The sequence below is a fragment of the Cynocephalus volans genome, chromosome 6 (genome assembly GCF_027409185.1).
Source record: "Cynocephalus volans isolate mCynVol1 chromosome 6, mCynVol1.pri, whole genome shotgun sequence".
Taxonomy (NCBI): domain Eukaryota; kingdom Metazoa; phylum Chordata; class Mammalia; order Dermoptera; family Cynocephalidae; genus Cynocephalus; species Cynocephalus volans.
The window spans coordinates 16,794,147-16,808,417 of NC_084465.1; the positions used below are offsets into that span (position 1 = coordinate 16,794,147).

The 14,271-nt window shown below is 42.4% G+C and overlaps 1 protein-coding gene across 2 annotated transcripts in view; it reads left to right on the forward strand.

Annotated features, from left to right (window-relative positions):
- Positions 1 to 364: 364 nt before the first annotated feature.
- SLC37A3 (solute carrier family 37 member 3) overlaps positions 365 to 14,271 on the forward strand; it is a 43,326-nt gene continuing 29,419 nt past the window's right edge. Inside the window, exons 1-4 of one of the 2 annotated variants that reach the window (XM_063098688.1) lie at positions 371 to 439; positions 10,198 to 10,275; positions 10,367 to 10,528; positions 11,806 to 11,914. In XM_063098688.1, coding sequence (XP_062954758.1) covers positions 10,440 to 10,528; positions 11,806 to 11,914 — 198 coding nt within the window. In that variant the 5' untranslated portion in view covers positions 371 to 439; positions 10,198 to 10,275; positions 10,367 to 10,439. Of the gene's footprint in view, positions 440 to 10,197; positions 10,276 to 10,366; positions 10,529 to 11,805; positions 11,915 to 14,271 lie in introns of both variants that reach the window. The other variant, XM_063098689.1, reaches the window with a different exon arrangement.

Genomic DNA, 14,271 nt, shown 5'->3' on the forward strand with positions numbered 1-14,271 from the left:
GTTGTTTTCTATAAAAACAAAGAATGGCATAACGCTCTTTTGAAAAATATGATCTATAGCTATGATCCCCAAATTACTTTTTATCATTCCCTAACTTTATTTTGTGTGTGGCTGTCCGGTACGGGATCCGAGCCCTTAACCTCGGTGTTACAAGGCTGTGCTCTAACCAGCTGATCTCACGGGCCAGCCCGTCACCGGTGTCCCCCCCAGCCTCGGCAGCTCGGTTCACAGTGGCCCCCGGCAGCGCGCAGGTGAAGCCGCTGTCGGACTACAACTCCCAGCATGCCCCGGGACGGGCGGGTCACGTGAGCGCCCGGAAACCCTGGCCGCCGCGCCCCGGGTGAGGTGGCGGCTGGGGCGGCGGAGCCCAGCGGAGCCGAGGGGAGCCGGCGAGCGGAGCGGTGGAGCAGGGGAGGGCGGCGATCGCTGCGGGGCTCGGGTGCGCGAGCCGCTGCGCCTGGGGCCGCAGCCGAGAGGGGGGCGGGTCCGAGGGGGCTTCCAGGGGACGGAGGGCGACGCGGAGAGGGAGGTGGTGGCAGCTGGCGGGTGGGGTGCCGCGGGCAAGGCTGGCCGCTCGCTCCCCCTGCCCGCCCCCCGCCCCGGGCCCGGGCCCCTCGGCGCGGCCGCCCGGTGCTCCGGGGTCCTGGCGGAGCCTGCAGGGGGAGGGGGACGCCAGGAGGCGGAAGGGTCCTCGGGGGACCCGGAGGCCCGATCCCATGCGGCGGCGGGGCTTTCGTGCCCTTTACCGCCCCGTCCCTCGGCCGGCCTTGCAACCTGGCACGTTTTGACTTAACAGGGAAACGACTTACTTACCGTTTAGTGCAGGTGGAGGGATGCTTTTCAGGTGGGTGGGGAAGCTTTTCAGAAAGGATGTTAAAGAGGGAGAGGAGGCCTAGAGGAGTAGCTGGGTTTGGTTTTTTTGGTAACTACCATGATGACCTCAGTCTAGGAATTTGGTCAAATTCGTCATTCCATCACTATTCTTATTTGCTGAGTGTGGTCTGTTTGTTCTTAGGTTTGACAAGGGGTAGTGGGAATGTGTCCACAGGGTTTTTGATGTTTCTTGAAATACACGGAAGATTGTAGATGATCTTATGGTAAATTTTACTGAAAATGTTCATAGGGAGGAGAGTAGTTCCCGGGGTGAGCAGAAGCTGACTCTTAATTGCTATCTTCTTTGTCCTCTGCTTTATCTCTGTCTTTACACAAACTTATATATGTAAAATGGTTGTTATTATTGAAGAGAATGTCTTCAATGCCTTGGTGCTTGAATTCTTTCTTTCCCATATGTTGTGTGTTTCCTGTATACCAGACTTTATCCTAAGAACTCCGTATAAATTATCTCATTTAATACTCAAATGAGAAAATCGAGGCTCGAGGAAGATAATTAAGTGGAGGGTCTTGGGGTCCAACTTGAAATTGAATGCCTCTTTGGGGTCTGCACCTGGCTTTGTCCCTTGAATGGTACTATTCCTCTGTTAACTCTTCCATTTCGAGTCTCTGCATAAGAAAATGACTCTGAAACAATACTTTTATAAAAGTAAAGTCAGTGCAATGTCTTGTTGCTCTCCAGCTGTCAGGATCAAGTGCTTTGTACATTGTTCAAGGTTCTGATTTGTCTTTATTCATCAATGATAACATGTCACTGTAATCATTAACTTGTTTCTTTGTCTAGAAGAGGGCAAGATTTTTATCATGAAAACTGGTTGTCTTTGGAACATGTTCAAAGATAGGAAGAATGTGGTTTTGGGAACCCTTGAATCAAGTGAGAGAATATTACAGATAAGTGCTAGGTATTTTACATTTGTGGTAATGAAACAATTTAAGAAGAGAGGAAAATTACAGGAAGACTTGAGTTTTGAATAAAAAGGATTTATGTGGTACAGGTAAACAGCTTCAAATTAGGTAATGTGAGATAATGAAGATACTTGTGTAAGTGCTGAATATTGGGATGCTAACTTACAGTATGCACAATACTGAAAAAATGGTGGACTAAGCTATCCACTTGGTACTTTCCCTCTTTGTACTTTGAATATACACCAAGTTCAGGTTGCCATACCAGCCAGCTGCCAAAAGAAAAAACAAAAAGTAAAAACAGCAACAAAAATACCCCATAATCTTTTTACTTTGCAAAGGAAAAACTGAAGTCTGAGGAGTGAGGTTAATTACCCATCTGATGCTCTTCTCATTTGAGTGTGTAAGAGAACCACTCTTACAGTAAGGTGGGCTTTTTCTTGTCCTGGATGTATAACTTTAGGGTGTGTTAGTTTTAATTACTGTGTTTTACCCAGCTTGAGATATTTTCTGGTTCATCCTTTCCCCTTACATGGTAGTATACCATAGGATCTAGAGTAGGTCTGGGTTTGAATGCACACTTCATCTCTTAAGAGAGGTTGCTTTCTGATGTCTGTTTTCTCATCTAAATGCAATAATGTGGGGCCGAGCCCGTGGCGCACTTGGTAGAGTGCGGCGCTGGGAGCGCTGCGACGCTCCCGCCGCGGGTTCGGATCCTATATAGGACTGGCCGGTGCACTCACTCACTGGCTGAGTGCCGGTCACGAAAAAGGACAAAAAAAAAAAAAAAAAAAAAAAAAAAATGGCATAAATGCAATAATGTGTAGCAAGTACCTACCATGATGTCTGGCACTTTGTGAGCATTCACTGTTTGGCCATCAGTCAATGGAGGAAGTATGGTCTTTTTCCTTTTTTTTTTTTTTGGTGGCTGGCCAGAACAGGGATCCAAACTCCTGACCTTACTGTTGTAACACTGCACTCTAACTGAGGCACTGGCCAGCCCAGTAAATAAATTCATTCATCCAAAAATCTTTATTAATCATTCTAAATGTTCTGCTAGGTTCTGTGGATTAGGCTGTGAACTTAGGATGGAGAAAGTTACTGCTTTTATGGAGCTTATAGATTAACACTAAACATGTAGACAGTTAAGCCAACTAATAATATTGGGAGAAATGCTGTGAAGGGAAGAAAGAAAGAGATGTAGTAAGTGAGAGAGACCATTTTAAATAGGGTGGTCATGGCAGGCCACTCCAGGAGGTGACATTTGAGCCATGAGCCAAAAGAAGGAAGCAGCAAGCCATTTGCAAAGAACCAGAAGAAAATCATTTCAGGCAGTGGACTTCCAGCACAAAGGCCTGAAGCAGGAGAGAGGGCTTGGTGTGGGGAGATGTCGTGAGGTGGAGGTTGGGGAGATGGATGGGTGGCTTAGTACATTTTCTGCTGCTACACCAGAATACCACACAGACTTGATAATATATAAAGAAGAGAAGTTAATTTTGCTCGCATTCTGGAGGCTGGGAAGTCTAAGAGCATGGCGCCAGCCTCTGGTGAGGGCCTTCTGCTGCATCATAACATGGCAGAAGGGCAAGCCGAGCAAAAAGGAGAAATAAAGGATAAGTCTAGTTACTTTGGTTGACTGGGAGGAATGGTACCATGTACTGAGGTGAGGAATGCTGGGGGAGGGATGGATTTGGAGGGAGAAATGAAGAATGCTGTTTCAGGTCGGTGGAGGGATGTCAGGTGGTCCACTGGAACCCTGGAAGGTGTGCGGTAGAGCCATAAGTCTGGAAGTCCTAGGATTAAAAGCGTGGTACTGTCTGAAGGAGGAGAGAGATTTGGAAGTTTAAGAAGAGAAGTGTGAAATAGCTGTCTCAGAGGTTGAGAAAGCACAGTGATTAGGGAAGTGTGGGAGGCTTGCTGGGCAGTGTCGCAAGCCCTTCGAGGTTTGTGGTTTTGAATCTGAAAAGTGAAATAAACCTGCTTGTAGGACTTTTCTCTGGCCTGGCTCAGCTGCTTGGGTGCAGGGAAGGAGAACAGAGGCAAGAGAGAAGGAAAGGGACGTGGCATAGATTCTAAGTTAAGGAAACAAAGACAAGAGGAGGGGGATGACGGGTAATGGAGAAAATGATGAGCAGCCTTGCTGAGGTACTGACTGTTGGAGTGTGGGGGGTTAAAGAAGCAATCTGGAAGGAAAGGGTTTGGGGAGGTTACACAGAACAAGGACTGGCTCTTGACCATGGAGTATGTTTTTATTGGGTCGGTGGTGGAGAGAACACGGAGCTGATCGTGGCACGTGACCTTACCCACGTGGCTGTGGGGGTGGGAAGGTGGCGGTGGAGGGAGGGAATGGGAACAGGAGCCACTGGTGCCATCTGTGAGGGGCGGCAGGCAGCAAAGCCCTGGGGCAGGGGTTTCAAAGAAGCTGGTGTCTCAAAAGGGGGAAATGGCCAGTTAGCTCAGCTGGTTAGAGCTGGAGCTGATAACATGAAGGTCCAGGGTTCGGATCCCAATACCGGCCAACTGCCCTCCCCTCCTCAACCCCCCCCTCCCAAATCCTCAAAGAAGCAGAGTCTTGCAAGGGGGAAAATGGCTTGGAAATGGCAGTGGGGAATAAGGACTCGGATCCCTGTGTCTGGGAGGCGCGTAGGTTGTAAGAGGAAAGATTGCTTCCTCTGGAGAGGTCCCAGGTGAATTGAGGTCATCAAGGGACAGCCAGGTGTCTGGTAAAGACACAGAGTTCATTAACCATATATGTAGATTTCCAGAGAGTGTGGTGAGAAGAGCAGGTGAGGAGATGGGGCAGATTAGAGGCTTGGGCAGCATGAGCGTGAGGTGCTGGTGCCTTCTGTACACCAGGTCCTTTCCTGGCCAGCTCGCCCCTTCCCGCTTTGCAGGAGACCTTCAGTGTTCTGAATACAAGGCAGCTTTAAAATCCTACTACATTTGGGTTGGAATAAACTCTAAATATCTCTGTAGAAAGAGAAATTTTAGGAATAATAATTTAGGAAAATTTTATATCCCAAGACAGTGTTATATAGGGCAAGATTGCCTTCTACCTGGACACGTTACAGTGTGAAGTCATCTTTTATTCAGCATTGATTACGCAATATTATGTTCCATTCTGGAAAGTACCATTTTTAATGGGTGGTCTTGGACTGAAAAAAGCTTCATTACAAAATCATCTGAGTGATTGTGAACTTTCTTTGACAAGTATACCTGGGCTCCATTGTTCAGGATCTTATCTGATGGCATGGGTCTTGTTTTTAACAAGGACTTTTCTTTTTCTTTTAAGATAATTCTTGGGGGCTGGGGAAACTTTGGTCAAAGGATACAAAATTTCAGTTAGGAATAAGTTCAAGAGACCTATAGTAGAACGTGGGGGACTTTAGTTAATGTACAGTTGACCCTTGGTATCCGAGGGAAATTGGTTCCAGGACCCAGATGCTCAAGTCCCTGATGTGAAATGGCCTAGTATTTGCACATCCTCCTGAATATGTAAAATCATCTCTAGGTTACTTACAATACCTAGCACAATGTAAATGTTACATAAGTAATCATTATACTATATTGTTTAGGGAGTAATGCCAAGAAAAAAAGTCTGTACATGCTCAGAACAGACACAGTTTTTTTTTTCCCCCAATATTTTTAATCTGTGGTTGGTTGACTCTGAATGCAGAACCTGAGGATAAGGGTAGACTGTATTGTATTTTGAAAATTGCTAAAAGAGTAGATAGATTATAGGTGTTCTCACCACAAAAAATGACAAGTATGCGGGGGAATGCATATATGTTAATTAGCTTGTTCGAGCCACTCTACAATGTATACATATTTCAAAACATCATGTTGTACATGATAAATACATGTAATTTGTATTTGTCAATTAAATAAGGTAAAAAAAAGCTAATTCTTATTGCTGTCAACTACCACATGATAGTTGTGTATTCGGTACTCATTGATTCAAGTACTAAATGACAAGCTACTGTGAATTCAGAAATACTGAAATGAAGTTTGGTTTTATTCATTATAACAGTATTTACATATACTTGAAGAATGTTAAAACTTTGTTCAGTCTATATTAAGAACAGGAAAGAAATGGGTCTTCAGAAAGTAGGATGTGCTTGATTGATTCAGACTTGGCAAAAACTGTGTTCCCCAGGGCCTCTGAGCTCACAGGTGACTGGAAATCGCTTCTGCAATGTATAGGATATATATGCAGGGTATTATTATTATTAATTATTATAATTAAATGGGACCAAATGTTATAATAGTATTCATTTTAAATGGCATTCTGCCAACAGCAGGTGAATGTCTAAAACTATTTTCCCAGTGTACTTATTAAGCCTTTTCTCCCCTATCTATGGTTTATTTGGAAATTTAAGTCCAGATGGTCTCAAATATCTTGGTAATCATTTAAAGTTATTAATGTAACTGTGTAGCCCTGAATTACACAACTGTTATTGCCAAACCAATGCAATTTCAATCTGTTGGAGCACACCTTTTGGAATTATTATTTTACCTTACTAAATATTGATTTTTATATCCCATACTCTTTCCTGAAGAACTCAGTGCGGTGTTTTGAGGTGTGAATGTGTTCCATACAAAGAGCTGTGATTTATAGAGAATGTTAAAGCCTTGAGTTGTTCCACTTGGATTTCATGTTTAATTTGGGGGATGGAGGTAAATTTAGTAGCAACACTGATAGCTCTTGTTTTTTTACTCCCTGGAATTATAGACAGAAAGCTTATTTACATTTTGTGGTTGGAATTTTATAGTCTCATTCTGCTTATAATTTTGTTAACCTTTTTCAGAATGATTTTTAAAAATGAAATAAGCTATGTTTTACTGATTTGGCATTAATCTTGGGCAGGTCAAAATAATTATCTTAATACCTCACATACATTGTCTATTTTAGCCTCATAACTCTCAAAGGAGATAGGTCATTTTACAGGTGGTCATCTGCAATGCTAGAGAGTAACTTGTCCATGGTCTCACAGCCAGTAAGTGAAACAGTTGTAATGTGTATATAAATTTAACCACCTCAACTTTGTGGAAAAATAAATGGAAACAGTGTTACTTTGCTACTAGGTCCATTTTTCAGATGTACTTTAAAAAAGCTATTAAAACAAAAACAAAACAAAAAAAAAAACCTCTAAATCCAAACAAGAACCCTTTGTTCCTTTTATCCAAAGGTTACAAGAATGGTCTTTCTGCTGGGTCTGTCAGCTTCTAAGGATTGGGTACATCTAAGCTGTGGCTAGTGAAAACAAGTAGTTTATAACACCAAAGGTCAAGGGTTTGGATCTCCGTACTGGCCCGCCACCAAAAAAAAGAAAAGAAAGAAAACAAGTAGTATAATTTACGGTGAACACAGACTTGAAAGCAAAAGCAAAGCCTTGTGATTCTCTGTTTTTCGTATTGGGAGCTCTTCAGTTTGTCTCCTACCTTGACGACCGTAGCATATTTATCATATGAGTCATTTTGTTATTTTTTTCCCCTACATGCAGATAAATTATAGGACTTTTCTAATGCTGTAGCTGTCTCCCCCTGTTATAAAAATAATATGCATGTTTACTGTAGAATTTTTAGGAAAGTATATAGAAGAAAATTAAAGTAACCCATTATCCTACTACCCAGACAGAACTAGCATATTCCCTATTTATTTGTAAATGTTATGTAAAGAGTTGAGTTGATTACATATCCCACTTTTTTCACTTGAAATTTCCTTTTTTAAAAAAACATTTTTATTGAATCATGATTATACATATTTTTGGGGTTCAACATTGACATGTTGATCAAATCAATATTACTAACATACATTGTTACAAATCGTACTTATTCTTTATGCCCATTGTCCAATCTCTCCCCATCCCCCTGTTCCTCCCCCCTCCCCCCTCTAATTATCCTAGATTTCTTCTCTCCTTCTGAAAGAATAATGGTTACGCTGTTAATTTGTTGCCTAGATGATCTGTCCAATGCTGAGAGGTGTGTTAAGGTCCCCCAATATCTCAGAGCAGATGCTTCTTCTGTCACTCTGGAATGGGCTTTGTGGAGAGTGACATCCTCTTTGATCTCTGCTGGTGACTCTCCTTGTGTCAATGCACTCAGGCAGCTGGCGGACCATCTGCATGGTGGTTGTGGCATCTAGCTGCTTTTGTGGCGGCTGTGGTTATTGTGGTGGCTGTGGTGGGCCACCCACATGGAGATGATGTTTTTAGCATGCTCCTTGGTGCTGGTGGTGTGCCTTGTTGTGGGGTGGGGTCTGGTCCATGACTCCAGACCTCAGGTCCCTGGGCAGCTCTGAGGTGCTGGTGGTGTGCCTGGGCCAGAACTAATTTTTTTGTCCTTTCCTTACTTCTAAAATAGGAGAACTTCCTGTGGGGACCAGTACTTGAGCTGTGTGGTTTAACTAAATTGCTGCTTTACTGCTGATTCCCTAGGGAAGGATTTTTGTGCAGCTCAGGTTTTAACGGTTGACCTTATAGGTTCTTCCAGCTCTCCAGAGACCCGATGCACCTGGCTTGTGTAGAAACTCTGATCTGGGCCTGAGTCTTTTCATCAAACTGCAGCCCATGCATATCTGCATTCCCAACCAGTCTCATTTGAGTGGTCCTGCTCTGATTGGGGGGCAGATCAGCTGTCCTTGCTGTGCCCCAGTGTTCCCCCAGTGGGCCTATCTCTCCTACTGTACATGCTGCAAACACTTCCCATGGGACTAGCTGTGCTCTGGTCCCTTGGGATGACTCACCGGCCTCCGAGCAGCTCTTTTTTTTTTAGCTGTTCTGGCTCCTCGCTCCTATGTGGGTCCATGGGAACCTTATTAGTGGTCTTGCTGTCCTGGGGGCCACCAAGACCCTCTTTTCCCCTGCCGCCTCTAAGCAACTCCATCTGAAGGGCATAGCTGCGATTTTTGCCAGCTCCTGCTCCATGTACTCAGCAGCTCCAGCCTTAAAGCGGCACCTGCACAAAATGGTTGGAGTGTTTTTTCTTCCTCTCATCATGGCTTTCCCAACTTCATGCACTCAGTAGGTCTCTCCTCCTCTTCCCCTGAGCTCTAGTGGCCCCAGCTTGGCTGTTGTTGCATTTTTATAGTTGTAAATTGGTTGATTTGTGGGAGAGAGTGATGCTGGGGACTGTCTGTTGTGCCATCTTGACCAGAAGCCTCACTTGACATTTTCTATTGTCATTAAAAAGTCTTGTAAATGCATGGCAAATGATTACATAATATTCAGCCATGTGGACATATCATAATTTGTTTAATTATTCCTTTATTGTACATTTAGGTTGCTTCTGCCAACTCATAAATGGAGACATTAAGTTTATTTATTGACTTTTTGGCAGCTAGCCAGTGGGGATCCAAAGACATTAAGTTTAGATGCTTTCTTTATGCTTAATTGTTCTTGTGTATCAGAGCACTGATGCAGCTCTTAGAGAGTACAGTCAAATGAAAAGCTGGTGGAATTAGTGGAAAGAGACACCAAGGGATGGCCCGGCCTCTTTCCCCTGTTCCTTTATGACTGGCACAAAGTTTGTTTCTTTTATATAAAAGAAGCTTCTCCAACACTTTGTGAAAAACTGCCTTTGTTTATAGATCTGAGTACATCTTGTATTTCTTTAGAAATAGATCCCTGGAAATTGAATTTTTATAACAAAAGACCTGAAACTGAGTGATTTAGAAAGAAAAAAAAATTATTGCTTATAGTTTTGGAGGCTGGCGAGTCCAAAGTCCAGGGAACACATCTGATGCGGGTCTTGGTGGTGGTGACAGTGACACAGGGTATCACATTATGAAATGGTAGAGCAGAGAGAGAGAGACATAGTCTCCTCTCTCTTCTTTTAAAGTCCTCAGAACCACACCCCTGACCACCATTTTTAATACATTCACTATGGCATGGTCCTACAATCTAATCACCTCTTCAAAGCCCCACCTTCCGATTACCATAATAGGACTTCCCACCCTCTTAACAGTCACAGTGTGGGCCAAGTTTCTAATATGTAAAACTTGGGGGACACAATTCAAACTTCCGTGAGTTTTGGGGGGCATAATTCAATCTGCTACAAAGGCTCTGGGTGAACATGGCTAGATTATTTTCCTATAATATTATACTGATTTTTGTTTCCATCAGCAGTAAATGAGAGTTCAGGAATCATACCCTGAGCTGCATTGAGTATAATCTTGTTTAGCTATGCAAACATTTTCTTGCCTTAATTAGCATTTCTAATATTACTAGTGAGATTAGAACTTTTGTTTCTTAAGTTTGATAGTCATTTTATTTCTTCTGAGTTGTCTATTCATTTTTTCTTTTCTATAAGAATTAGTGATTTTCTCATTAGTTTGTATGAGTTTATTAGGATATGATCTTTTGTCAAGGATTTTTTTTTTTTTTTTTTTTTTTTTTTTTTTAGGACTAGCTGATATCCATAAGACATAATTATCTATCCAGTTTTCTTGTGTCAACTAGCCTGTGAGATCTTTTTCCCCAGGTCTGTATGCTGACTGGTCATAAATCTAACTAATTCTGTTTTTGTATAATCTGTTTTGAATAGTGTTAAAATATCCTTTTTATCCTTCCAGAAAGAAGAAATTATGTAAGGCATTCACTATCAAAACTTTAAGGTCAAAGGTGAGAAGGAAGTTCAGGAAGAACATGGCCTGGCCAAATTTTTTTCAAAGAGGAACTCTGCTTTCCCATTTCAGTCAGCATCATGTTGTTGTGTTTCTGCTCACCTTCTTCAGGTAAGTGGATTGCTAAAGTTGTTTTCTTGCTTTGTTTTGTTTTTCTTTTGAGGGTGATACTGTGTCATGAGTTTCTAATGAGCTGATTGGCATAGGCTTATAATGAAATAGACAGGTTAATCCTTCTGTTGTGCTTTTGATAGCTCTAGTGCAGTAGTTCTTGAGGGCTTGTTTTACCCTCCAGGGGACATTTGGCAATGTCTGGAGACATTTTTGGTTGTCACGATGGGGGGAGGGGTGCTACTTGCATGTAGTGGTGGGGACCAGGGATGCTGCTAAACATCCTACAGTGCATAAGACAGCCCCCTACAACAAAGAATCTTTTGGCCCAAAATGTCAATAGTGTGGAGGTTGAGAAACCCTGATCTAATGAGGAGTCCTCTATTTGTTAAAACCGGTAGCTTGAGAACAAAGGATGTGCCTATTCAGGGAATGCCCTGTGCCTCCTCGCGCAGTAAAGATGATATGAGACAGTTGTGAGAGACTTACCTCCTGCAAGATCCCTGAGTGTTAGCAGTCCTTGACTAGTCGGAATGACTGAAGAAATCGTCCCATGTGTGTGATTCTATAGCCCTGAGTGGTTCTCTTTAGTAACATAGCAGAAATCAGGCTGTTTGGTGTTAGGGGCATGTTACAGGGGTACTTTAAAAAGTTTGTGGAAAAGTAGAATTGAAAACTAATACAAATCTTTCCATGAATTTTTTGAAGTATCCCAGTATATGTAACCCTGTTACTCGACTATTTTGATATTTCTTATTTCTTCTGAGTAGATTTTATTATTATTCTTTACCAAAGGCACCAAAAATGATGACAATTTTTTTTTTTTAAGGCAGGATGCTTGGTGATGGGCTGTCCATTTGTCAAGGGTGTGGGGCAGGCATCAGTATGAGGAAAAGACAGGCCCCAAGGGAACAGTTACTGAATGGCTAATGCTGTGTGGCCAGTGGTTGCTAGAGACTTAAAATTCTTCACGGAACTGCAGCCATGATTTGAAGTGGTTTGGGATCATTCACATGTTGATCTTCTAGTTCCGGGGATAAGTTATGGGTGAACATAGACTCACGATGAAGACGACTAGTTATTTTTTTCTTTTTACTTAGTGGAGACAGTCTCGGTTGATAGATCTTATAAAGCAGTAAGTTTTCTTCCCTTCCACCCCTCCTTTTTTTTTTAAGAGAAGAATTCTAAAATGGAAGAAAACACATGGACATATATGTGATTTTATTGAATGCCGTTTTCTATGTTATTCATTCAGCTTTATTTCTTCTATTTTGTAGTTATTCATTGCTCCATGCTTCAAGAAAAACATTTAGCAACGTCAAAGTCAGTATCTCTGAGCAGTGGACCCCAAGTGCTTTTAACACGTCAGCTGAATTGCCTGTAGAGGTGAGCAGAATGAAGTGCTGGATGGATTTAAGAACTGGACCGTGCCTGCCCCTAAAGTTTTCCTAAGTTCTTCTTTTTTTTTCCTTTTTATTTTAAAGATGACCGGTAAGGGGATCTTTTTTTTTTTTTTTTTTTTTTTTGTCGTTTTGTGACTGGTAAGGGGATTGCAACCCTTGGCTTGGTGTTGCCTGAACCGCGCTCAGCCAATGAGCGCACCGGCCATTCCTATATAGGATCCGAACCCGCGGCCGGAGCGCCGCTGCGCTCCCAAGCGCTGCACTCTCCCGAGTGCGCCACGGGGCCGGCCCCGGTAAGGGGATCTTAACCCTTGGCTTGGTGTTGTCAGCACCACGCTCTCCCAGTGAGCTAACCGGCCATCTCTGTATAGGGATCAAACCCATGGCCTTGGTGTTATCAGCACCACACTCCCGAGTGAGCCACGGGCTGGCCCCCTAAGTTCTTCTGTTTTGTATCATTCACCTGCTTAGGGCTCTGAAATGCCTTACTGTTTTCTATGGTATAAATCCAAACTATTCTACTGATTTCAAAGCCTGCTCTGATTCAGGCCCATTTTCCCTCTCCAACTGGCTTATTTCTCACTGTTTTGAAATCACAGAATTCTAGCTAGGCTATTTTTCCATTGAGTTTCATAAATACCATGCTTGTTTCTGCCTTTGAGATTTTGCTCATTATCTTTTATATGCTGTTTCATCTTTTCCTACCTGTCTAAATTTTACCTTTCCCTTGTATCTAGATAAAATGGCACTTTTTTTGTTGTTGTTGACTGGCTGGTACAGTGATCCTAAACCCTAATCTTGGTAATATAACACTGCTCTGGAACCAACTGAGCCAGCCTCAATGCCACTTTTTCAATCAAGTTTTTTTCCAGCTTCTACTGATTTCTCCCTTCTCTTAATTCTTGCACACAGTGTTACAAAGTTTAATGTCTCAGTATTTCAGACTGGCTACTTAGCTCAGTTGGTTAGAGTACAGCTTTTATAACACCAAGGTCATGGGTTTGGATCCCTGTACTGGCCAGACCCCCCCCCTCCCCGCAAAGAAAAAGTCTCAGTATTTAAATATTTTCTAGTAGTTTTATTTGTATCTTGTGTAAACACTTTGAAGTCAGGGAGTATGTATCCTGGTTCCTTATATTCATCATAGACTGAGTAAATTCTTTGGTGACTCTTTGGGACAGGGATGCTGTCCTTTACAACGCTCTTTCTCAATGCTCAAATCCGCCCCACTCAATCTTTACCACATTTCTTGAGTTCTACTTATGTGAAATTATAGATATCTTACTAATATTCTTAGCTGTTTTATTTCATAAAAATTATGTCCCTTATTTGGACGAATTCAAAGTTGACAGAGGTATGAAGGTTATATGAATATACCCCCCAAATGTAAATAAGTTATTCAGTCTATTACTTATTGTGTGTCTGTCTTACATAAACACTGTTCTAGGCACTGAGGATACAGAGAAATAAAAGCCTAGAAAATTTTTAAAAAGAACCTCTGCTTACGGAGCTTTCATTCTAGTGGAGGTGCTCCTGTACAATTTTTCTGGAATTTAAGTTATCAGGAACTTGTAAAAGGAAAGATGCTGAGAATAGAGGGCTAGATTTCGGACTGAGTCTAAATGACCAGTCATTTAACTGTTTATTTATAATCCCAAACCTTAAAGGTGGAAATGGCCTTAGAGAGGTCATGTACGCTAATCTCCCAGCCAGTATAGAATCTTTCTTTGTCATTACTGAAAGTTAACCACCCACCTTCTGCTTTAATAATTTTTTTTTTTTTTTTTAAAGATGACTGGTAAGGGGATCTTAACCCTTGACTTGGTGTTGTCAGCACCACGCTCCCCCAAGTGAGCAAACTGGCCATCTCTATATAGAGATCCGAACCCGTGGCCTTGGTGTTATCAGCACCACACTCTCCCAAGTGAGCCACGGGCTGGCCCTTGCTTTAATAATTCTAGGGAGAAGACACTCACTGTTTTCTGAGGTGGGCAGCTACATTTTTATTCAGCTCTTTGAAGAAAAAAACTCTTACCTGTCTCCCTAAGTTTCTTTTGTTTAGGCAAAACATCCTTGGCTCCTTCAGCTGTAGTTTACACTGTAGTGACAATGAGCACTACATGTGGTATTTCAGGTACTTTCTGACTAGTATACAGAAAAGCAGGATTTGATTTAGGCACTACATTTCTGGTTATACTGCCTAAGGCTGCTTTTGTTTTTTTAGGAGGGTTCCCCAAGACCAACCCCAGGTTTGATGATTCACTAAAAGGACTCACAGGACTCAGCATATAGTACTCACGGCTATGGTTCATTACAGTGGAAGGGTACAAAATGAAATTA